Genomic DNA, 26,800 nt, shown 5'->3' with positions numbered 1-26,800 from the left:
ACTACACTTTCAAGCTATCGTAATCAGAACAGTATAGTACTGGCACGGAAAGAGACAGAACAGAGTAGAGAACCCAGAAATAACCCATGTGTATATGGTCAATTAATCTATGACAAAGGAGCCAAAAATACACAATGGGGAAAGACAGTTGCTTCCATAAATGGTCTTTAGAATACTGGACAGCTACATGCAAAAGAATGAATATGGACCACTTCCTTATACCATATACAAAAATATACTTAAATAGATTCAAGACCTAAATGTAAGACCTGAAGCCATAAAACTTCTAAAAGAAAACACAGGCAATAATCTCTTTGACATCAGTCTTAGCAATATTTTTTTGGATCTGTCTCCTCAGACAAGGGCAACAAAAACAAATATAAAAAATTGAGATTACAGCACGTTAAAAAGCATTTGCCCAGAGAAGGAAACCATCAACAAAATCAAAAGACAACCTCCTAAACGGGAGAAGGTGTCTGTAAGTGATATGTCAGACAAGGGGTTAATATCCAAAATATATAGAGAACTCAAACAACCCAAGACCCATACACACAGAACAAAAATCTCATTTAAAAAATGGGCATGGGCACAGGACCTGAACAAACATTTTTCCAAAGAAGACATATAGATGGCCACGAGATGTATGAAAAAATGTTCAACATTGCTGATCACAGGGAAATGCAAAGAAAACCACATTGAGAGGTTCCTCCCACCTGTCAGAATGGATAATATCAAAAAGACAAGAAATAATTGTTGCCAAGGATACAGAGAAAAGGAGTCCCTCATGTACTGTTGGTGGGCATGTAAATGGGTGGAAACACTATTAAAAATAGTATGGGGATTCCTCAAAAGTTTAAAAACAGAAATACCATATGATACAGCAATTCCTCAACGGGCTATTCACCCAAATAAGACAAAACACTAATTCAGAGAGCTATTGTATGCACCACCATGTTCACTGCATCACCTTTACAATGAATGTGACATGGAAGTACTAAGTATCCACTGACGGATGAATGAATAAAGAAGTTATGGAATACAGGTGCATGGAGTATTACTCAGCCAGTAAAAAAGAATGGACTCTTGCCACTTATGACAACACAGATGGACTGAGAAGGTGTTATGCTAAGTGAAGTAAGTCAGACATAGAAAGACAAACACCTTATCGTTTCATTTATACGTGGACTCTAAAAAACCAAACAAATAACAAACAAAACAGAAACAGACTCATAAATGCAAAGAACAAACTGATGGTTACCAGAAGGGAGATATTTGGGGGATGCATGAAATAAGTGAGGGGGATTAAGAGGTACAATCTTCCAGTTATAAAATAAGTAAGTCACAGGGATATGAAGTACAACATAAAGAATACAGTCAATAACATAGTAATAATTATGTATGGTGAGAGATGGTGATCATTTTGTACTGTATGTAAATGTCAAACCACTCTGTTGGTATACCTCCAACTCAATATAATATTGCATGTCAACTATACAGTAAATTAATTAATTAACTAATGTTTACAGAGATTTTAGTAACACGGAAGAATGCTTTATAAATAAAAAATTATGTAAGATTTTATATATATATATATATATATATATATATGCCTGTATTCAATTATAAAATACAACTATGTAAAACAAAGCAAAAATATGCAAAAAATGTAAACGGGCAATCTCAGGATAGTAGTTTCATGGCAACTTTCTTTTTTATTCTCCACTTCCCATATTTTCCAAAATTTCTAGAAGTATTTTTATCCTAAAAACCCATAAACCCACACTTTTAAATCAGAAAAAAGATACATATATGTGTCTTCAAATATGTATACATGAATGGTACCTAGACTCTCTCCACTTATGTCATGCAAAGAAATTTGACTGTCACTCTCAATACATTTCTGTAATTCTTTATTAACATTTAGGATATGCTTGCAGATTTCAGAGTAGCTAATCAGCTATAAATCATATTAGAAAATGACAGAAGAATCAGGGGAAAATAACACTAGACTGAGGTTCAAATCCTGGTCTTTCTCTTTAATTTTAAGATCTTGGGGAAGTTATTAACATTCTTGAGTCTTAGATTCATCATCTGTAAGATGAAAAATGGACTATTTACCTCACACAGTTGTTGAAAGAATGAAATGTTGTACTGCATGCCATAATATCTGTACACTAGACACAATCAAAATGCCTACTGAATTTGGATCGCTTCAGTATGAAAGACATGGTTACATTTCTGAATTCACAATTTAACAAGAAATAAAAACCTAAAGGGCAGAGGCAAAAGCAAAATTAAAAGTTTCAAAGATAAGACCTAAAAGAATCAGTAGTACTTAACTTCAAAAAAAAAAATCACAGTTGTTTAAATTGGCCATTTTCTAAGATTGAAGAACAAGAGAAGAGTAGGTTAAATAAAGAGAACTTCAAGGGTACTTTAAAAATTAGAAATTAGCAAAAATATGCAATATATGAAAAAATATCAGCATGTAATGGTGATCGTATCTTATCTGAAGACTAAATAAGCTATCTCTTAAATCTGTTCTAGACTGTGAATTCCACTGAGATGCAGGAAAAACTGGCAATCGGGTCTTTAGCAGTTCCTGCTAAGATTTCATATAAAGTCAGTAATTTGGGCCTCAATTTCCTCATTGGCAAAAAGAGAGGGCTTGATTATAAGTCTGCATATTATTAGTTATTAAAAAAAATATAGGATTCCAATTTAATATGATTTATGACCGACACATTTGGGGCAAGGAAATAGAAAATAAGCCATGGGGGTGCCTCGATGATCACTTACAGTACTGCAGAGAAGCGCAATGGCATTATTACATTGCAGTAAATTACTAGTTTGATGTAATGAGTAGTATACTGAGTAGTCTTAAATTTTTTAAGCACATTGACAAGATACTTACAACCAGGAAACAGCCTAACTAGCTAGATCACTAATTCATGTAAGTATAATCAAGTGACAATTATACATTCTGACATATGGTTCCAAAATATCATGCTTACCTTTTGAAGGTCACCTAAAAAATAGCATAAGTGTTTGTAATATTAGGTTTTGCTTATGAGAATAAAACTATTTGCATTGTCAGGTCATATGGAAATTAATAGTGAGAAGAAAGATGCTAAAAGACGTTAGGTTATAGAGGGATTAATTAATTACATGTCAGTAATGACATGTCAATCATGTACTCCAAATAAAGAAGATATGATTTATATTTATGTATGAATAATGGTTCACCAAAACATATGTGTTATTTTCACTTAAAAATTAAGTCACGATGGGGCACCTGTGGCTCAGTCGGTTAAGTGTCTGCCTTTGGTTCAGGTCATGATCCCAAGGTTCTGGGATCAAGCCCCACACTGGGCTCCCAGCAGAGCAGGAAGCTTGTTTCTCCCTCACCCCCTACTTATGCTCTTTCTCTCTCCGTGTAAAACAAAATTTTGAAAAAAAAATTAAGTCATGAAAAGAAGCATTTTATGAAACATGACACGACACTCAGTGATTCAGAGCTGCCTACTTCCTCAAAGGAACCAAGATGATACACAATAAAACATATATTAACAATACAAAACTTTGGCCATCTTATTTATAAAATATATAATAAATAAATATATAAATATATATATAATTATATATAAATAAATAAAATATAAAATAAAATAAAATTTGTATACAAATTTATAAATTTCATATTTGGCCAAAGTTTCATATTTGTATACAATTTCCAATTTGTATACAAATTTATAAATTTTCAATTCCCAATCTCATATTCTGACACCAATAAATAAAAGCACTTAATTCTGAAAGGTTTTCTTTAAAATCACCAACACTAGGAGCTGAGGTATTTCCCATACGAGATAACCATTAAACTTTTCAAGATTATGTAATTTTTAACTTCGGGTACAAGAATAACATTTTTTGGGGGGAAAAAACCCATAAATGCCCCTATCTGACTCTTTCCCAAAGAGAACTAAAAACTTTGCACAAAAGAAAGCTTTTCTCAAAAACAGTTACTTTACAATCACTAATCAAAACTACACATAAGGCTTAATTAAAGTGAAGTAAGAAAAAGGAACTAAACTACTTACATGGCGGAGGAAATAGATGGCCTACTCCAAATCTCATTAGGAGAAGTCACGGTAATTATCCTCACAAAAGTTCTAACATTAAGAGTCAAGAAACAGCGCCCTCCTAAAATATGCACACATGTACACACACTACATTCACTACAGCGAAACTTCCTGCCTGGTAGGAAAGTGAGCATCTCAGGCAGAGACGTTTGCTCTTTTACTTTAAAAGGTGAGCAGAAGCTGATTCATTTAATCTTATCATCAATAGAAGATGTATTTCCTTTACTCTTCTAAGAAGAGTTTTCATTTAAGTTTGTAAATTAAGTATCTGTAGGACTGGTTCTATTAATTGTTTCGACTCTGAGCACATGCAGAATTGCCAATATGACTGGGAGAAAGAATAAAACGAAACATCTGTGTTGCCATAGTCACTGTTATTCGTCCACAAATGTCTAAAGCCTTAGAAGATTTATAAAAATGCAGACAGAAGATATACAAGTTACAATACTAAACTGGGCATTCCATGTACTTTTGTATGAACACATTTATCCCTTTTTTAAAGGATACCATTTATTTTCTTAACAATGGTCATGCACAGTCCAATTTCATTTCAATACCATATGAGTCTCTTTCTGTGAATTCTATGAGACACCGTAAAAAATGCATTCAAAGGAATCTACACATCCACAGAATTACCTGACAAGCAATGTGCACGAGGTAGACCAGCTCTTTAGATTCACAGCCGTTTTTCGTTACTTCATTCTGTTCTTCTGAAAGTGAGAGCTATGTCCAAAAAAGTGGGGGGGAGAGAGGGAAAGTTATGATTAATGAATACGAATAAACAAGGCATTCAGTAACACTTAAACCCTCACATCGACTCACTGTGAGATATGCCTTTCAATGGAACTCTGCTGCTTATGAAGCTAAAACAAAGAATTCAGGATGTTTTCAAAAATATGTTTCTAAGTATTGGCTTCATACTTTAAAGTAGCACAACAGCATAACAGCAGTAAATAAAATATGTCCATTCAGGAGAAGGTCTTCACTCCCTAAGTTTATTTAGCACATATGTGACAGGACGGCGGCAGTGAGGGCACTGACAGGCAGCATGGGCAAGTGGCTGAAAGACAGCTCGGGCTCATGCCAGAGATTGGAAACTGGCTTCCCAGAGAACAGGCTGGGCCTGCAGACATGTGTTACTTTAGACTTCTCATGCGTATCTGAACATCAGATTTTATTTTATTTTTACCTGAACCAGCAGCAAGAATTTAGAAACGGAGTCATTTCATCTGAAAAACACAGATGTCTGGCTTCTACTAAAAAATCAGAAAATCTGAAATATTAGACCCATATTCTCATCTGAGCAATAACCGGCTGGAACTGAAAAGTGACCAAACCCTTTAAATGAGGCATGTATTCTCCAAACACTTTGACCCCAGTGTCTAGGCTGAATGGTAACTGTCTATCATCATGCTGCTTGCTTCGTTATTTTTTCATGCACTACTCTCTTCTTGCATTTATATCAGACATCTGCCCCACCTAGGGATGTGAATTTGCCGACTCTGCTCTAGAGACAGAGTTCAGGCTCTAGAACCCTGAGTTCACAATTGTCACTAACTAGCTGTATAATCTGACATACCTACTCAATCTCTCCTTGGGAAAATGAGAATGATTAACAGTACCTATTCTCAAGTTTGTGAGTATCAAATGAGATAATGCACTTGAAGTGTTCACCAAGACGCCTACTACTCATAAGTGGTTAATGTTACCATCATTATAGTTATTATATAAAAAAAAAAAGATAAACATATTTTCTATTTTTGACAGCAGTATGACAGAAGTATTTTTAAAAACATTCTGGTATTAAGTAGAAGCTCACAAGATAATGATCATTCTCACACCAGCCAAAATAAGCCAGATTAACTACAAAATCATACTTTTAAAAAAAGAATTAGGGGTAAGAAAAAACCTAAATGAACTAAAAAGGGAAATGAACATTCATGAGACAGAAGAGACACACGGACATGCTCAGAAGCCTGTTAAAGATGCAGAAGGAAAAAGAACCTGCATTAGACAGGGTAAGGAGAAACCAGCCAAATGCTCAAGACTGTACGTGGACTAGAGTAATGAACAAAAATTCCATGGAAACCTTGTAGCAAAGAGTTAATGCCCACTAGACCCCAAGTTATAGGATCAGTACAGCCTAGGCTGGGGGAAGAGCAGCAGGAGCCCAGAGAAGGAGGAACCTATGATGTGTGTGGTGTCTCCCCAGCACACTGCAGCTAACCACTGCAGACGGGGAGCAGGGCAAGAAGGCTCAGAGAGGGGGCGCCTGGGTGGCTCAGTGGGTTAAGCCGCTGCCTTCGGCTCAGGTCATGATCTCAGGGTCCTGGGATCGAGTCCCGCGTCGGGCTCTCTGCTCCGCAGGGAGTCTGCTTCCCTCTCTCTCTCTCTGCCTGCTTCTCCGTCTACTTGTGATCTCTCTCTGTCAAATAAATAAATAAAAATCTTTAAAAAAAAAAAAATTTAAAGAAGGCTCAGAGAGTGCCTTCTCGGGCATTCAAGAGATTGAACAACTAAAGGCTGGAGCTGGCACAGAAAAGCCAGGAGAAACCCCTGGAGGCAACCAGGGTTTCCGAGAGTAAGCAGCAGCTCTACACCAAGGTTCACAGTAGGACAGATAGAAGCAAGCTCTGTGTTTGCACAGGAGATTGGGGAAAGGACTGGAAAACAAAGAGAAGTAGCAACCAGGTACAAAGAGACAGAGAAAGAGCACATGCTCTCCCTCAGTTCAGAAAACTGGTGGCTCAGCAGTAAAGCACAATGAGACCTTTGGATATCTCACCAATTTTCAATTCCCCTCAATGGAGGTTAAAAAAAAAAAAACACAACTCTTGAACATCTAAACCACAAGAAAGAGTTTTAAATTTTAAAATGGCCGTAAATACAGAAGAAATAAAGACTAGAAATAAAATCAACCTTCTTAAGAAGAACTAGGGCGAAGGAGAGAGTGAGGAAGAGAAGAAAAAACTTCCCCAAAAAGGCAAAAAGATAGTTGGAGAGGACGTAACAGAAAGGGAGGATGTTCAGATGGTGTGGACAGTCAAATGGTGTCAATAAAATGGCTGGGTGGGCAACTCCAAACTCCATTCCCTTCAGAGAAAAACAAGCAGTAACTCTCACAACCAACTTTCTCAGTAATGTAGAATACAGTAGAAAGTTTACAATCAGCATGAGACAATGAATCAAGAAAAATGGTGACTTCTGACTTGCAGGAAAGCTCCGTGGTATTGTTACCCACCCTTGCTCCTCCCCTTCCCATCTCAGCAACACTCCTGTCCACAGAAGCCCTAGCGCCCTCTGCTCCTTGCGTCCAGAAGGAGCAGAGACATCATTAATAAACTATTGTATTTGTCTGTTCTGATCTGTCTGTCTGGCATTTACATGAAAGGTTGACACAAGGAATACGTTTCTTTTTCACCTAAATTGGAATTCACCCTGGGGGATTTTAAAAAAACAGCATCATTAAAATATTGTAAAGTGAACTAAAAGTCTTCAGTCACCTGAAGCAAAAGATTATAGCTAAGACATAACTTAGCTATAAGCTTAACGCCCAGGAGAAAGAGCTGAGAAGAGAGGTTCCTTGGGAAATGAGAGCATTCAAAAGTATGTGTGTATGGTGGGGCATTTAGAAAGCCATGAATATGTTCAGAGTAGGACACATGCACAAAAGACATAAAGATTTCCTAAGCTTTCACCTCTACTCTCCAGGCTAAGACAGAGCTGTAAAGAGCCTGGTTAACTGTTGAATGAGTCTCTTAATACAAAGGAAATGTGCAAAGACTGGCTTATTATTTATTTTCTTTATTTTTTATTTTTAGTTCTGGGCATTCAAGGAATTCCCTAACAAAACACTATCTGAACACAAGTAAAAGAAGAGACATCAGTGAGCACACAGGACACAGAACACAATCTTTTCAAAAACAGCCTGGAAAAGTCGCTAAAAACACAGACTGCAGCCCTCACAATCAAAAACAGCATATCTGTGGTAAGAGATAGAATCTGATTTCCATAGTTACCACATTATAATATCCAAATGTCCAGTACCCAACAACAACAAAACTCACAAAATATACAAAGAAACAGGAACATATGGATCATTCACAAGAAAAAAAATAATAAACCAATACAAACAATACAAGGACCTAACAGATCTCAAATGTACTATATAAAACACACTCAAAGAGCTCAAAGAACTAAGGGAAACCTGAAAAACAATGTTTAAATAAATGAAAATATCAATGAAGAAAAAGAAAATAAAAAAGAGAGCAAAAAACAAATTTGAGGAATGACTAAAAATTCTAACTAAAGGGATCAACAGAAGATTTGGGCAAGAAGAAGAAACAGCTTATTTAAAGATAGGGTAAGTCAGGTGAACCATGAGAGACTATGGACTCTGAAAAACAATCTGAGGGGTTTGAAGCAGCGGGGGGTGGGAGGTTGGGGGAACCAGGTGGTGGGTATTAGAGAGGGCACAGATTGCATGGAGCACTGGGTGTGGTGCAAAAACAAGGAATACTGTTGTGCTGAACAAAAAAATAAAAATTTAAATTAAAAAAAAAACTAAAGAGAGGAAGTAAACGAAAAAAAATACATTGCCATTTTATCAGTTAAAAAAAAAAAAAAAAACAGGTTTCCCCCACTATCCAAAAGTAGAACATTCCTTTGAAACCTTTTAAAAGCCAAAACGGTATGAAGCGAAGAGTATCCTCTCCTTTCCAAAAGTCTGCATTACACCACCTTACTTTTATGAAAGACCTCTGTTAGTACCTGTTTTTGTTAAGAGAAAGAAATCCCAAAAGGATTTTCACTTTTATGAAAATAATAGTCATTACTGTACTAACATTAGTCCTTCATCAAAGCAAAGTAGTATAACACAAAGTTTCAGAAGGCAGGAGAAACCTGAATACTGTTCAAAGAACAGAAAGAGAAAGGAATTTTAAAAAGTGAAATGTTGCTCAGGAACCAGCAGGATACATTCAAAAAGACCAAAACATGCATTGTGAAAATCCCAGAAGGAAAGAGAGAAAGACAGAAAGAGATTATATGAATAGTGATGTCAAGACGACAGAAGAATCAGAGAACCCAGACTCTAGACCACCCCTCCCCACCAAAACAGACAATAGCAACTATCAACACATAAGAATTTGGTTGTGAAAATCCTAGAACTTGGGAGGTGAGGCCAACACAAACACTTAAGACCAAAAAACTGAGAAAAGTCATATTAGAAGGGAAAAAGGAGTAGTTTCGTAATGACCACCACCCCTTTCCTAGGCCAGCACAGCACCACACTGAAAAGAATTCCCTAGGGCTATGGTTTTTCTTTAGGAAAAAAAGAGCCCTAGAGAGATATCTAGCGTCCCCAGTGCTGAGGGGTGAACTTCAGGAGGCCCATTTCTGTCTTGCCTCACAGGGAACACTGAAGGAATTGACAGGGGTAGACCACATGGGATCACTTAGTAACAAAGAAAGAGGATGGGGCACAAAGAAACTAGTCAACGAATATTGGTGGTGGACAGGACCCTGCTGGCAACCTTGCCTGATAAGAAAGCCCCACCTGCACCTCCACCCATCTTCAGAGCCAAAATGGTAGCCAGGTCAGCCCAGGGGACACAGTCATCAGTTTTGCCTGGTTGGGGTCTCCAATCAAGAGATCAGCCAACTAGAGAGGGCAGTCAGTGATACTACCAGACTGCAGAGCCTGGCCTCCAGGAAGCAGCACTCAGATGTAAGACACAGCCTGTGACCCTGCCCACCCCAGGAAACCAGTGAGTGAACATTCTTGACCAGCCACAGCCAGAATCCCTGACCAGGGAGAAAATCCCACCAGTTACCATGCCCAAGTACAGCAAAAGATGTGCATACTCTCCATCATCACAGAGACCAGCCTGTGTCCCTGCCCAAAAGCACAGATAGCCTTTGGCCTCCCTCAATCATAGGACCCAGCCTGCAGACCCACCAAAATACAAACACCAGTTTGGCATGACCTGGCCATTCAGTACCAAGTGTGGCCACAACTAACCAAGGATGATTACTGAGCCCAGCCTGCACCTATGTGCAATCACAGCCAGGCAAGTGGTCCTACCTGATGACAGAGCCAAGCCAGCAATCCACCTGACCTCAAAAGATGTGCAGTGGTTTCATCTATCAGAGACCCCAGCAGCAAATACTGCCTATGTACAGATGCAACCAGCTGGCCCATTCAAACTCACCAGCCATGGTGACTCTTCAAAATCTTCTCCTGTTAAATGAACCTATAAAAACTGGAAGAGGACACTACTTCCACCAATGTGCAGACACAGTGCAAGAACATAAGGATCATGACAAATCAGGGAAACATGACATCACCTATGGAATAAATATCTAATAAGGGACCCCCAAAAAAGAAAGATCTAGGAGGTAATAGACAAAAAATCCAGAATAATCATCTTTTTAAAATCAGAATAATCATCTTAAAGAAATTCAGTGAAGTACCAAAAAAAGAGAGAGAGACAGACAGACAACTAAACAAACTTAGAGAAGCATTACTTGAACAAAATGGGAAGTTTAAGACGTAGAAATGATTTTCTAAAAACCCAGAAAGCACAGAGCTAAAGAATATAATGACTGCACTGAAAAATTTAATAGAGAACAGCAACAACAGACTCAATTTCAAAGCAGAAGAAATAATCAATGAGCTTAAAGACACAGGTATTTTGAAATTAGACAGAAAAGCAAAAAGAAAAAGAAATGGAAAAAGAATGAAGAAAGACTACAGAATTTACAGGATACATTAAGTGTAACAATACATGCACTACTGGAGTCCCAAGAGAAGGAGGAAAAGGGACAAAAAGTTTATCTGCTCTCCCCAATTTGAGAAGAGATATGGATACCCAGATATGTGAAGTTCAAACATCACCAAACGTATTGAACCCAAAGAGGATCTGACCGTGACACATTATAATCAGTCAAAAATCAAGCAAAAAGAATTTCAATAGCAAGAAGAGAAAAGAGACTTTCGTGTACAAAGGAATCCCCATAGCATTATCAGATTTTTCAGCAGAAATTTTGCAGACCACAAGAGACTAGGATGATATGTTCAAAGTACTGAAAGAAGAAAACGGACAAACAATTCTACTATACACGGCAAGCTGCCCATAAGAAATGAAGGAGAGATACCTTCCCAGACAAGTAACAGCAGAGGGAGATCACTGCTATAACTGCATTACAAGAAATTCTAAAGAGAGTTCTTCAAGCTGAAATGAATAGATACTAGTAAACAAAGTAAAAACATAAACATATAAAATTCAAGAATAAAGGTAAATGCATAAATTCAAAATTCTCTCTTACTGAAAGTGGTATGCAAATCACTTTTTTTTTAAAAGATTTTATTCATTTATTTGATAGACGTCACAAGTAGGCAGAGAGGCAGGCACAAAGAGAGAGGGGGGAGGAAGCAGGCTCCCTGCTGAGCAGAGAGTCCAATGCGGGGCTCGATCCCAGGACCCTGAGATCATGACCTGAGCTGAAGGTAGAGGCTTAACCCACTGAGCCACCCAGGCGTCCCTGTAAATCACTTTTAACTCTAGTATAAAAGCTGAAAGACAAAAATAAATGACTATAGCTACAATAGCCTTTAAATAGATATCAAATATAAAAAGATGTAAGTTGTAATAACAATAACCTAAAATGTGAGCCAAAGAAAACCAGTTTTTCTATGCAATCCAACTTAGGTTCATATCAGCTTAAAGCGGGATATCATATGATATTTTATGTAAACTTCATAGTAATCACAAAGAAAAAGCCTAGAGTAGATACAGGAAAGAGAAGAAGAAAGGAAACAAAGTATAATGCCACAACTACTCAGCAAATCACCAACGAAGATAGCAAGAGTAAGAAGGTAACAAAGGAAATACGGATCAAACAGAACGATTAACAAAACGTTCTGAACTATCAATAATTTTTTTTTGGATTAGTTGATTTAGAACAAAATCTGTAAGGTTAAAGTCAATGAGATCAATGCTATAAGCTTGATGAGCAAATTCTATACCCATGAGAAACAGTTCATAACCTTAAAAAGTGAACAGTTTTCTGTATGAAACGTTCTAAACAAATGTAGTCTCCTAAAACAAGCTCAACAGAAACTGCAATTATTTCAAAGAGGATGTCAGTGTAAACTTCTTAAAGCAGAATATCACAGAACTTCTTACAGTCTAGTCAGAAATCAATTTCATAATAAAATAATTAGTAGAGATTCAAATTTCAGACAAATCTTTAACATTCCTATCTACTGTTCTCTATATGTTGTGGCTTGACAGTTAAATACACTTCATTACAAAAACAAAAGTACCCTTCATGCTTTAAATTAGCAAAACTCTGTGTCATTAATCTTTTCCCCTTAAAGTTTCTCATTTAGTACTACTATAATTTGCAAGTCAGTTTTTAATTTTAGGCTTTTTATTTTTATTTTATTTTTATTTTTTTTAAGATTTTATTTATTTATTTGACAGAGAGATCACAAGCAGGCAGAGAGAGAGGAGGAAGCAGGCTCCCCTAGAGAGCAGAGAGCCCGATGCGGGGCTCGATCCCAGGACCCTGAGATCATGACCTGAGCCGAAGGCAGCGGCCCAACCCACTGAGCCACCCAGGCGCCCCAATTTTAGGCTTTTTAAAAATTAAGGCTGAATGAGAGTAGTTAGGGCTTCTACTCTTCTATGTCTGGACCAATGTCCAGTTAAAACCAGCCAGGGCAAATGATTCTCTTAGAGATATGCAAGACAGTCTCAACCCCTCCTCCCTTCCAACTACTTCATTCTTCATCCTTATGTCCTATTCCCAGTTCACTAACCAAGGGATTAAATTCTCAAGTCTAACTGTTCATTTATTTCACCCACATGATTTTTTAAATTCCAGTACAGTTAACATACAGTGTTATATTAATTTCAGATGTACAATACAGTGATTCAACAATTCCATATATTACTCAGTGCTCATGAAGACAAATGGATTCTTAATCCCTTTCACCTTTTCAACCAACCACCCGCACCTCACCCCTGGTGACTACTAATTTGTTCTCTTGTTAAGAACTTGTTTTTTTTGCTTTGTCTCTCTACCCCCCCCTTGTTCTTTTGTCTATTTCTTAAGTTCCAGGTATGAGTGAAATCATATGCTATTTGTCTATGGCTTATTTCACTTAGCATTATTTTTTTATGGTGAAAGAAATTAGATTTAGGCTGCTGGACTCAGTTTAGACTATTCCAATTTTGTTGGCAACAACCAAAGCATCACAGAAGCCAGTCGAACGTACACCTTCTGCTCTCCACAAGGTGTTGATCTTGGCCACGTCAATGTCCTAGAGCTTCTTCACAGCCTATTTGATCTGGTGCTTGTTGGTCTTGACATCTACAATGAACACAAATGTGTTGTTGTCTTCTATTTTCTTCATGGCTGACTCAGTAGGCAGGGGGAACTTGATGACTGTACAGTGATCAAGCTTGTTTCTCCTGTGGGCATTCTTTCAAGGATATTTGGGCTGCCTTTGGAGATGCAGTGTCTTGGGTCATTGGAATGTAGGCGATGTGTGGATCTTCTTTTGTATGACTGTGGACACCCTTCAGCACTGCTGTCTTGGCCATCAAAGCCTTCTGTTTTGGCTTCAGCTTTGGGAGGGGCTTCCTTCTTGGCCTTTGGCACCATCTTCATTAAAGGGATTTCTTCACTTAGCATTATACCGTCTAGATAAATCCATGTTGCAAATAGCAAGATTTCATCTTTTTTATGGCTGAATTATATTCCATTGTATATACCACACCTTCTTTATCCATTCATCTATCAATGGACATGGGCTGCTTCCATAATTTGGCTATTGTAAATAATGCTGCAATAAATATAGGGGTGAACATATCTCTTCAAATTAGTGTTTTCATATTCTTTGAATAAATACCCAGTACTGTGATTAGTGGATCATAGGTAGATCTATTTTTAATTTTTTAAGGAACCTCCACACTGTCTTCCCCAATAGCTGTACCAGTTTGCATTCCCACCACCAGTACAGACAGGTTCTTTTTTCTCCACATCCTTGTCAACACTTATTTCTTCAGTTTTTGATGTTAGCCATTCTGACAGATGTGAAGTGATATCTCATTACACTTTTGATTTGCATTTCCCTGCTGATGAGCGATGCTGAGCATATTTCCATATATCTGTTGGCCATCTGGATGTCTTCTTTGAAGAAATCTCTGTTCATGTCTTCTATTTTTAACTAGATTACTTGGGGCTTTTGGTGCTGAGTTTTGTTAGTTCTGTATATATTCTGAATACTAACACTTTATTGGATATGTCATTTGCAAATATTTTCTCCTATTCAGTAGATTGTCTTTTAGTTTTGTTGGTTGTTTCCTTTGCTTTGCAAAATTTTGCTGTGCAAAATTTTTATATATTCCCAGTATCTTATTTTTTATTTTGTTTCCCTTGCCTCCAGATACATATCAAGAAAGATGCTGTTACAGCTGATGTCAGAGAAATTACTACTTGTGCTCTCTTCAAGGATTTTTATGGTTTCAGGTCTCACATTTAGGTCCTTAATTCATCTTAAATTTGTGTCTCTGTATGATGAAAGGAAGTGGTCCAGTTTCATTCTTTTCCATGTAGCTGTCCAGTTTTCCCAAACCAATCTGTTGAAGGGACTTTTTTCCCTCATTGCCTATTCTTGCCATCTTCACTGAAGACTATCTGACCACATAATTCTGTTCCATTGATCTTTGTGTCTCTTTTTGTACCAGTACTATACTGTTTTGATTAGTAGAGCTTGAAGTGTGGAATTGTGATACTTTCAGTTTTTTCTTTTACAAGACTGCTTTGGTTATTCAGTGTCTTTGGCAGTTTCACACAAATTTTAAACTTGCTTGTGCTAGTTCTGTGAAAAATGCTGTTGGTATTTTGATAGGAGTTGCATTAAATATTTATAATCTTTCTAGTACTATATGCATTTTAAAGTATTTTTTCTTTCAATACATGAGCATGAAATGTCTTTCCATTCTTTGTTTTGTCATCAATTTCTTTCATCAATGTTTTATAGTTTTCCAGAGTATAGGACTTTCACTTCCTTGGTTAAGTTTATTCCAAGGTATTTTGTTATCTTTGGTGCAATTGTAAATGGGATTGTTTTCTTATTTTCTCTTTCTGTTGCTTCATTATTACTGTGTAGAAATTCAACAGATTTCTGTACATTGATCTTGTATCCTGCAACTTTAATGAATTCATTGATTAGTTCTATTAGTATTTTGGAATCTTTAGGCTTTTCTATATATAGTATGTCATCTCAAAGAGTGAAAGTTTTACCTCTTCCTTACAAATTTCAATGCCTTTAATTTTTTGTTATCTGATTGACTGGTTGCTGTGGCTAGAACTTTCAGTACCATGTTGAATAAAAGTAGTGAAAGTGGACATCCCTGTCTTGTTCCTTAAAGGAAAAGCACTGTTTCTCCCCCACTGAAGATGTTCACTGTGGCTTTTCATATATGACCTTCATTATGAGAGGTATGTTCCCTCTAGACCTACTTTGTTGAGGGCTTTTATCATGAATGGATGTTGTACTATGTCAAATGCCTCTTCTGCATCTATTGAAATGATCATATAGTTTTTATCCCTTCTCTTATTGATGTATCACTTTGATTGACTTGCAAATACTGAACCACTCTTGCACCCCAGGAATAAATCCCGCTTAATTGTGGTGAGTAACTTTTTAATGTATTGTTGCATTCAGTTTGCTAATATTTTGGTGAGAATTTTCAAATCTATATTCATCAGAGATATTAACTTGTAGTTCCCCCTTTTTGTGGTGTTTTTATCTAGTTTTGGTATCAAGGTAATGCTGGCTTCATGGATATTTGGAAGATATACTTCCTTTTCCACTTTTTGGGAAAGTTTGAGAAGAACAGGTATTCACTCTTCTTTAAATGTTTATACAATTCACCTGTAAAGCTGTCTGGGCCTGGACTTATGTTGTTGGGAAGGGTTTTTTGTTGTTGTTGTTGTTGTTTTCGATTACTGATTCAATTTCATTGCTGGTAATTAGTCTGTTCAAATTTTCTATTTCTTCCTGCTTCAGTTCCTGCTTTGGTTTTGGTAGGTTATGTATTTCTAGGAATTCACTCATTTCTAGGGTATCCAACTTGTTGGCATATCATTTTTCATAATATTCCCTTGTAATTATTTGCATCTCTGTAGTGTCAGTTGTTATTTCTCCACTTTCATTTCTGATTTTGTTTACTTAAAGTCCTCTCTTATTTTTGGTGAGTCGGGTCAGAGGATTATCAACTTTTCAAAGAACCAACTAATGGCTTCATTGATCTGTTCTACTCTATTTTTTAGTTTCCATATCATTTATTTCTGCTCAAATCTTTATTATTTCCTTCCTTTTGATGTTTTGTTTGTTCTTTTTCTAGTTGATTAAGGTGAAATGTTAGTTTGTTCGTTTGAGAATTTTCTTGCTTCTTGAGGTAGGCCTGTATGCTATAAACTTACCCCTCAGAACAGCTTTTACTGAATCCCAAAGATTTTGAGCCATTGTGTTTTCATTTTCATTTCTCTCCAGGTAATTTTGATTACTTCTTTGATTTCTTGGTTGACCCACTCATTGTTTAGTAGTCTATTATTTAACCTCCATGTATCTGTGCTCTTTCCAGATTTTTTCCTGTGGTTGATTTCTAATATCAATTATAGCACTGCAGTCAAAAAAACATTCACGATATGACTGATTTTTTTTAATTTTTGGAGACCTATTTTGTGGTCTAATATGTGATTTATTCTGGAAAATGTTCTGTGTCCACTTGAAAAGAACATGTATTCTCTGCTATTTTAGGATGGAATGTTCTGAATATATCTGTTAACTCCATCTGGTTCAGTGTGTCATTAAAAAAAACTGTTTTTTGTTGGTTTTCTGTTTAGAGAATCTGTCCACTGATGTAAAAGGGATGTTAAAGATCCCCACTATTATCATATGGCTATCAACTAGCTTTTTTTACATTTGTATTAACTGTTTTATGTATTTGGATGCTCCCATATTGGGTACATAAATGTTTAAAATTGTTGTATCTTCTTGTCCCCTTCATTATTGTATAGTGTCCTTCTTTGTCTCATTATTGTCTTTGTTTTAAAGTCCTCATTTTGCTTGATAAAAGTATTCCTATCTTGGCTTTTTTTTTCACATCCACTTGCATAATAAATGTTTCTCCACCCCTTAACTTCCAATCTGTATGTGTCTGGAGATCTGAAATGAGTCTCTCATAGGCAGCATATAAAGAGCATACAAATTACTTATATGTGTGTATTTATTGCCATTTTGTTACTTGTTTTGTGATTGTCTTTGTAGTTCTCTGTTATTCTCTTGCTTCTCTCACAGGTTGTTGGTTCTCTTTAGTGATATACTTAGATTCCTTTCTCTTGACTTTTTCCATGTCTATTATTGATTTTTGGTTTGTTGTTACCATTAGGTTTGTATATAATATCTTCTGCATACAGCAGACTATATTAAGTGGATAGGACACTTAAGTTTGAACTCATTCCTTACTCCTCTCCCCTCGCTCCATGTTTTAGGTACGTGGTTGTCATACTTCACATCCTTTTATTTTGTAAATCCCTTGACTGATTTTTACATGTATACTTATTTTTACTGCTTTTGTGCTTCCTACTTTTCTTACTCTTACTTACGATCTTTTCCTTCCACTGAAAGAGTTCCCTTTTAACATTTCCTATAGGGCCGGGTTAGGGGTCACAAACTCCGGTAGCTTTTGTTGGTCCAGCAAACTCTTTCTTATTCTCGAAGACGGCCTTGCTGGAGAGCATACTCTTGGCTGCAGTATTTTCCTTTCATCACTTTGAATATATCATACCACTCCCTTCTGGCCTGCAAAGTTGCTGCTGAAAAATCCCCTAAGAGCCTTATGGGGTTTCCTTTGTATGTATCAGTCTTCTTTTCTCTTGCTGCTTTTAAAATTCTCTCTTTATCACTACTTTTTGCTATTTTAACTACTATGAGTCTTGGTGTGGACCTCCGTGGGGTGATTTTGTTGGGGGATCTCTGTACCTCCTGAATCTGGAGTTCCATTTCCTTCCCCAGGTGCAAGAAATTTTCAGCTATTATGTCTTCAAATAAATGATCTGCCCACTTTTCTCTTCTTCTTCGGTCCCTGTAATGCAAATGCTCTTTTGCTTGATAGAGTCACTGAGTTCCCTAAATCTATTTGCATTTTGCTTAATTTTTTTTTCCTTTTACCTGTTCGTCTTGTTACTTTCCATTACTCTGTCCTCTAGGTTGCTGATTCATTTTCTCCTTCCTTTAGTCTGCTATTTATTCCATCTAGTGTATTTTTATTTTTTTAAGCATCTTTTTAAAAAAGATTTTATTTATTTATTGGACAGACAGAGATTACAAGTAGGCAAAGAGGCAGGCAGAGAGAAAGGAGGAAGCAGGATCCCTGCTGAGCAGAGAGCCCAATGTGGCGCTTGATCCCAGGACCCTGGGATCATGACCTGAGCAGAAGGCAGAGGCTTTAACCCAATGAGCCACCTAGGTGCCCCCCACCTAGTGTATTTTTAATTTCACTTATTGTGTTCTTCATCTCTGATTGGTTCTTCTATATGTCTTTGTTAAAGGCTCACTGATGTCTTCCACTCTTTTCTCAAGTCCAGTGAGTATCATTATAACTTTTATTTTAAATTCTCTATCAGGCACATTATTTATCTCCATTTTACTTAGATTTCTTATTGTGGTTTGACCTATTGTTTCATTTGGGACATATTCCTCTGTCTCTTGTGTCTAACTCTGTGTGTCTGTTCTGTGTTACAAAGTCAGCTACATCTCCTGCTCCTGAAAGTAATGGCCTCATGAAGAGAAGATCTTATCATGCCCTGCAGTGCAATGTTCCATGCTTACTGGAATCTGGCACTTCAAGGGTGTCTGCTATGTGTGTTGCATGCACCCCACTGTTGTGGCTGCTGGGCTGCTTTTTCCTTCAGTCCAGTCAGCTGCTGTGGCTCTCTTTGCCTGTTGTGGGAAATGTCTGCTCTCTGTGGTGTCAGTGGACCAATCTGGGGCCTTCTTGGGCACGAGTTTCATCAGACCACGCATTTGCCAGGTAGCACCAAACTGTAGGGCACACTGTGTGTTGTCCCCTGAGATGTTTTTGTTGGTGGGTGGTCCCTGCAATCGGACCAACTATCTGTCCCCAGCCTATTGCTGGGACTGAAGTCTGACTGGTGTGTGTGGTCTATTCCCCTCTCCCAAGGACAGGAGTCACTTTGATGTGGTGCTGGCCACTTTGGAAGCTGCCTGCACACTTGTCAGGCTTATGGCCCTGGTTTGAATGGGTTCTGGCCAATAGCATATTGGAGGGAACTAATCACACAGTGCCTGCAAGATTTGTGCATCAGCAGCAGGGGACGTGAACCCCCTCACCTGGTGGCCAGGCAAGGCATGCAGTTTTAACAAGATGCCAGTCAAACTGCTTGTAAAATGAGACCTGCTGCTAGTGCTGAACCAAGGCCAGCTGGGGTGGAGGGGATCACACTTTGTGTGGGGCTCACAATTTTAACAACATGTACCCATTCTTCTGCAGAAGGGGGTCCCCACCACTTCTGCCACCACCTAAACCAAGGCCTTGCACACAGGTCAAAGACACACTGCTGGCAGAGTATGTGCTCGTCCTCTAGGGGAGAGAACCCACAGTGGTGGGACTGAGGCAAGCATGACCGGAAAGGGCAGATTCCCTAAAGGGCTGAGGCTAGGTAGTAAATGTTTGCTGGTTCCCACAGGTGGCCACTGTGTGTATCTCAGGAATGGGAGTGAAGTGGCACCTACCAGGTGCTTTGTTCCTGGAGGAATTGCCCAGCAATCTCTGTCCCTCTATGACACACTCTGAGATTAGTAAATAACTCTCCCTCCCCTATGCCCCAGGCCTGTTTTTCAAACTGTTTCCATGCTGTATGTCTGTGGGCTTTTTGGTTGTGCTATCTCTTCAAGGGCAGGGACTCAATTGCCCTCCAGCTCTCCCAGAGCTAAACCCACTAATTTTTAAAATTCCAGGCTTTAAGTCCCACTGGTTGTAAGAACTCACGAAGTTCTTGTTTTCAAAGCCAAATGTAAAGGGGATTTAGCTTCACTGTGTGAACTCCCTGGTATGAGAGTCTGTTTCTCTTCCTTTTCAGCACCCACAGATCCCTTTCTCCCACAGACAGCCCACACATCTATTTAGCTCCCACTGCATCTCTGCTCTTCCTATCTTCTTTGAGGTAGCCTCTTCTCTGCCTTTAGTTGTGGCCTTTGTTCTGCCAGTCTTCAGGTCATTTCCTGGGTTGTTGAAAGTGATGTGTTATCTAGCTGTATCTCAGAGACTAGGTAAGCTTAGAGTCCTCCTACTCCGCTATCTTCCCAGCCTCTATCTGTAATTATTTTAAATGTAAAAGGCTTAAATTTCCCACTAAAGTAACAGAGTGGCTAAATTAATAAAAAGCTAGATTCAACTACAAGGTGCCTAAAAGATGCTCATTTTAGCGTTAAGGACTAAAAGTGAAAAGATATAAACAATAAAGCTGAAGGAACAGGGAAAAAAATATTCCTTGCAAATAGAAACCAAAGACAAGAGAGATGACTGTACTTCCATCAGACAAAATAAACCTTAAGTCAAAAACTGTCACAACAGACAAAGGTCATTACATAAAGACAAAGGGATCAATTAATGAAGAAGATATAGCAATTGTAAATATTGATGCACTCAACGTTGGAGCACCAAAATACATTAAGAAAGTATCTACAAAAACAAAAGGAGAAATAAAGAGCAATACAACTGTAATGGGAAATGTTAATATCCCACTCTTAACATGGACAGATTACCCAGGAAGCAAATCAATAATGAAACATTAGACTTAAACTATATTTTAAGAGAAAAGGATCTAACAGACACATACAAAACACTCCATCTGACAGCTACAGGCAATAGATGCAAAAATAAACATCTGGGATTATGTCAGACTAAAAAAGTTTTTGCAAACCAAAGGATATAATCAACAAAATGAAAAGCAATCTGCAATTTGCAAATGACACTACAGACAAAGGGCTGATATCCAAGATCTATAAACTCCTCAAACTCAACACTCACAAAACAGATAATCACATCAAAAAATTGGGAGAAGACATGAACAGACACTTCTCCAAAGAAGACCTACAAATGGCTAACAAACACATGAATAAATGTTCATCATCATTAGCCATCAGGGAGATTCAAATCAAAACCACATTGAAATACCACCTTACACCAGTTAGAATGGCCAAAATTAACAAGATAGTAAACAACAAGTGTTGGAGAGGATGTGGAGAAAGGGGAACCCTCTTACACTGTTGGTGGGAATGCAAGTTGGTGCAGCCACTTTGGAAAACAGTGTGGAGATTCCTTAAGAAATTAAATATAGAGCTACCCTATAACCCTGCAATTGCACTAGTGGGTATTTACCCCAAAGATACAGATGTAGTGAAAAGAAGGGCCATCTGTACCCCAATGTTCATAGCAGCAATGGCCACAGTCGCCAAACTGTGGAAAGAACCAAGATGCCCTTCAACAGACAAATGGATTAAGAAGATATGGTCTGTATATACAATGGAGTATTATGCCTCCATCAGAAAGGATGAATACCCAACTTTTGTATCAACATGGATGGGATAGAGGAGATTATACTGAGTGAAATAAGTCAAGCAGAAAGAGTCAATTATATGGTTTCACTTACTTGTGGAGCATAAGGAATAACATGGAGGACATGGGGAGATGGAGAGAAGGGAGCTGGGAGATATCGGAGTGGGAGACAAACCATGAGAGACTGTGGACTCTGAGAAACAAACAGGATTTTGGAGGGGAGGGGAGTGGGGGATTGGGTGAGCCTGGTGGTGGGTATTAAGGAAGGCACGTATTGCATAGAGCACTGGGTCTGGTGCACAAAAAATGTATCTTGGAACACTGAAAAAAAATAAAATAAAATTACAAAAAAATAAAAAATAAAATAATGGGTCTAAGAAACCCAATATAACATATAATATGATTTTTATATTTTGAAAATCCCCCTGTAAGCAAGAAAGGTTCTATGTCTAATAAACTAAAATGCCTTTAAAAAAAAAAGAAAAAAGAAAAGCAATCTGCAGAATGGGAGAAAATATTTGTAAACCACATATGTGATATGAAGTTATTATCCAAAATATATAAAGAACTCATACAACTCAGTAACAACAAAAATAATAAAAATAACCTGATTAAAAAATAAGCAAAATCGTAAACAAACATTTTTCCCAAGGATATGTACAAAGGCCAATGGGTATATGAAAAAATAATCAACATTTCTAATCATCTAAGAAATGAAAATCAAAACCAAAATGAGATAAGTCCACCACTCTTAGGACGGCTGTTATCAAAAAGTCAAACGGTAAGAATTGGTAAGAATATGGAGAAAAGGACAGCCTTATGAAGTAGTTGTGGGCATGTAAATTGGTACAGTCCTTATGGCAAAAAGTATAAAAGTTCCTCAACATATTAAAAATAGAACTACCATATGACTTAACAATCCCACTCATGTATATCCAACGGAAATAAAATCTTTATCTCAAAAAGACACCTGCATTCCCATGTTCACTGCAGCATTATGTGCAGTAGCCAAGATACAGAAACCATGTACGTGTACATCTGCACTTGGATAACAAAAATGTGATATATGCACAGGTATACACATGTGTGTGCATATATACTACACAAACACAATGAAATATTATGCGGCCACAAACAGAAGGAAATCCTACAATGTGTGACAACACAGATGAAACTAGCAAACCTTATGCTACATGTAGAGAAGTCTGACACAGAAAGACAAATACCTCATGATGTCACTTATATGCAGAGTCTTTTTGAAAACAAAAGCTGAATTCTGAGAAACAGTCGTGTCATGGTTACAAGAGGCTGAGGGACGGGGAAAGGGAAAGATACAGATGAAAATGTATAAATTTTCAGTTGTAAAGTGAGTAAGTTCTAAAGAACTAATTCACAGCATGGTGACTACAGTTAATAATAATGTATTGTACACTTGAAATTTGCTGGCAATAGATTTCAAGGGTTCTCAATTCCAAAAAAACAGTAATTATGTGAAGTGATGGATATGTTAATTAGCTTGATTGTGGTAAACATTTCACAATGTATACATATATCAAAACATCAAATTATGTACCTTAAATGTATACAACTTATATTTGTCAATCATTATCTCAAAAAGGCTGAAAAAACATACAGATGGACCAAGCAAAGTAGCCCCCAAATTACATTAACGCTGATGGAATCAAAGGGAGAAACAGACAGCTCTACAATAATAATTAGATTTTAATACACTACTTTCAATAATGGATAAATTAGCTTCTCTTCATTTGCTTATTGGCCATCTGAATAACTTCTTTGGGGAAATGTCCATTCAAGTTCTTAGCCCACTTGTGAATTAGCTCGTTTTATTGTTTTGGGGTGTAGGAGTTCTTTACTTCGGAAATTAATCCCATATACGATACATGATTTTCAAGTACTTTCTCCCATTATTGGGTTACATTTTCACTCTTTTTTTTTTTTAAGATTTTATTTATTTATTTGACAGACAGAGATCACAAGTAGGCAGAGAGGCAGGCAGAGAGAGGAGGAAGTAGGCTCCCTGCTGAGCAGAAAGACCAATGCGGGACTCAATCCCAGAACCCTGGGATCATGACCTGAGCCGAAGGCAGAGGCTTTAACCCACTGAGCCACCCAGCCGCCCCTCTTTTCACTCTCTTGATAATATCCTTTAATGCACAAAAGTTTCTACTTTCAGTGAAATACAATTTTCTATTGTTTTTTGCCTTTAACTTTTGGTGTCATATCCAAAAAATCATTGCTAAATCCAGTGTCATAAAGATTTCCCTACATGTTCTAAGTTTTAAAGTTTCTGTTCTCATATTTATGTCTTAGTTACATTTTGAGTTTATAAGATCCAACTTCATTCTTTTGCATACAGATATCCAGTTTTCCCAGCACCGTTCGCTGAACACTGTCCCTTCTTTAAACGGATAGACTTGGCAATCTTGTTGAACATCAATAGACCATACATGTGAGGGTTTATCTGGGGGCTCTCTACTCTATTTCATTGGTCTATATGACTATCTTTATGTCGTACCACACTGTTTTGATTCCTTTAGATTTGTAGTAGACTTTATAATTAGGAAGTGTGAGTTCTTCAACTCTGTTCTTCTTCAAGATTGTTCTGGGTATATGGAGTCCTTTGAGAATTCATATGAATTTTAAGATGGGTTCTTCTACTTATATCAAAAAAAAATGCCACTGGGATTTTGATAAGATTACAATGAAGATATAGATTACTTTGGGTATTATCATCACCTTAAAAATATTAAGTATTCCAACCCATGAACTCAGGATATCTTTACATTTACTAGGTTTTCTTTATATTCTTTCAGCAACGTTTTGTAGCTTTCTGTCTACAAGTCTTTCACCTTTTTGTTAAGTGTGTTCTTAAGTGACTTATTAATTTTGGTGCTATTGGAAATGGAATTATTTTTTTAAGTTCCTTTTTCAGATTATTCACTTTTAGTGTATAGAAATGCCAGTGATATAGGAATGATGATTTTAAATTTAAATTTAAATTTAAACTGTTTAATTCATTTATTATTTCTAAGAGTTTTCTTGTGAATCTTTATGATTTTCCTACATATATCATGTCACTTGTGAACAGAGATAATTTTATTTCTTTCTCTCCAACTTGGATTCCTTTTATTTGTCTTGCCTAATTGCTCTGAATCACACTGAACAGAAGTGTTGAAAGCAGGCATGCTTTTGTTGCTGATGTTAGAAGAAATGCTTTCCGTTTTTCACCATGGATATAATGTTAGCTAGTGGATTTTTCATATTTGGTCTTTATTCTTGTCAGAGTGTCCTTCTGTTCCTAGTTTGTTGAGTGTTTTTATCATGAAAGGATGCTAAATTTATCAAATGCTTTTTATGCATCAACTGAGATGATCACATGGGTGTTTTTTTTCATTCATTCAGTTAATGTGCTATATTACATTGACTGATTTTTCATATGCTGTATTTCTGTCTGTGTTGATGAAAACTTCCAGAGATGGGTAGTGGTAATTTTACAAAACAATGTAAATGCACTTCATGCCAATGAATTGTATAAAATGGTTGAAATGACTAAAGAAAAAAACAAAAACAAAGGAAACTCACCATTGTCTGTTTCATCTTCCCAAAGGCAGAAGTCTCCCAGAAGTATTAAATTTAAAATGCAAAATTTTAAATGTATAGAATGGGGTATGCAGCCATATGATGAAATAGTATTCAATGATAAAAACAATGAAGTACTGATACATGCTATGTCTTAGATGAACTTTGAAAACATGCTAAGTGATAAAAGACAGTTACAAAAAGATCACACATTGTATGATTCCATATATACAAAATTTCTGGAATAGGCAAATCCATGGAGACAGAAAGTAGACTAGTGGTTACCAGGGCTGGGTGACCAAAGCAGAAAGGTCAGGGGTTGGTGTACAGGTTTAGAAGGGAATGAGAATGATCGAAAATGAGTACAGGATTTCTTTTGTAACTGATAAACATGTTCTAAAAGTAGACTTTGGCAATGTTTGCACACATTGTGAATATACTAACCAACAGTGAATTGTATACTTTAAGCAGATGAATTATATGGTGTATGAATTCTCTCTCAATAAATGTTTTGAAAGTGGATTTTTTAAAGGTAAAAAAAAATCAACAGAATTTCAGTAATCAATAGTATCTAATGTTAAAATGTAACTGAAAAAATGTTCAATTCATGTTAACAACAGAAACTGTAAGCTACCTAAAAATAAGCCCAACAAAAGATGTGCAGAATTTCAAAGGAAATTACTAAACCTTATTGAAAGATGTGAAAGAAGATGTAAATAAATTCAAACAGATTTAAAAATTCAGCATGATAAATACAGTAATTATCCTCAACCTATACATTAAATGCAATTCTTATCAAAATTTCAAAAGTTTAATTTTTTTTCTTCCCAAGATAATTTTGATGAAATCAGGAAATGTATCCTACTGGAAATCAAGCTTTGCTGTGAAGCTACCTTTTAGTACCTCTCTGGAGGTTGTTGCTCTTCATTTCATGGAGGGAGCGCTTCTCTCTCCACTTTAGAATTTATGCTACAGTTGTAACTGTCTGAACCAATAAAATGTGGGAAAAGCAATGTTCTAGGGACTTCTAAGACTAGTCAGTTAAAAGTCTAACAGTTTCTGCTTTCTTACGCTTAGAGTCCTAAGCCTCCATGTCAAAGGACCATAGTACAGTGCCGTAGAAAGAGTTCACAGAAGGGGCCCTGGTGGATGAAACGCCATATGGCGAGAGAGCACGTGAAGAAGCGCCGAAGCGCCAGACGTGCAGCCCCGCCACCATCGCTACAGCCCCGCCACCATCGCTACAGCCGCCTGAGAACCCAAGCAAGATCGACACGGAGCTTCCCACCTGAGTCAGTCCAAGGAATCAGGAATCATGAAACACAATAAAAGGGTTGGCATGTTAAGCCACTAAGTTCTTTATATATATATATATATATATATATATATATATATATA

The 26,800-nt window shown here is 37.0% G+C and overlaps 1 protein-coding gene across 2 annotated transcripts in view; it reads right to left on the bottom strand.

Annotated features, from left to right (window-relative positions):
* Positions 1 to 26,800, bottom strand: part of LOC111153776 (Rho GTPase activating protein 32) — a 205,468-nt gene that overhangs the window by 101,618 nt on the left and 77,050 nt on the right. For both annotated transcript variants that reach the window (XM_022513009.1, XM_022513011.1), the window contains one exon: positions 4,776 to 4,862. In XM_022513009.1, coding sequence (XP_022368717.1) covers positions 4,776 to 4,862 — 87 coding nt within the window. The remainder of the gene's footprint in view (positions 1 to 4,775; positions 4,863 to 26,800) is intronic.

The sequence above is a fragment of the Enhydra lutris genome, unplaced genomic scaffold (assembly GCF_002288905.1).
Source record: "Enhydra lutris kenyoni isolate GAN:26980312 unplaced genomic scaffold, ASM228890v2 scaffoldscaffold34, whole genome shotgun sequence".
Taxonomy (NCBI): domain Eukaryota; kingdom Metazoa; phylum Chordata; class Mammalia; order Carnivora; family Mustelidae; genus Enhydra; species Enhydra lutris.
The sequence above is the reverse complement of the archived record's forward strand: the minus strand, read 5'-3'. Positions and strand labels throughout refer to the sequence as shown.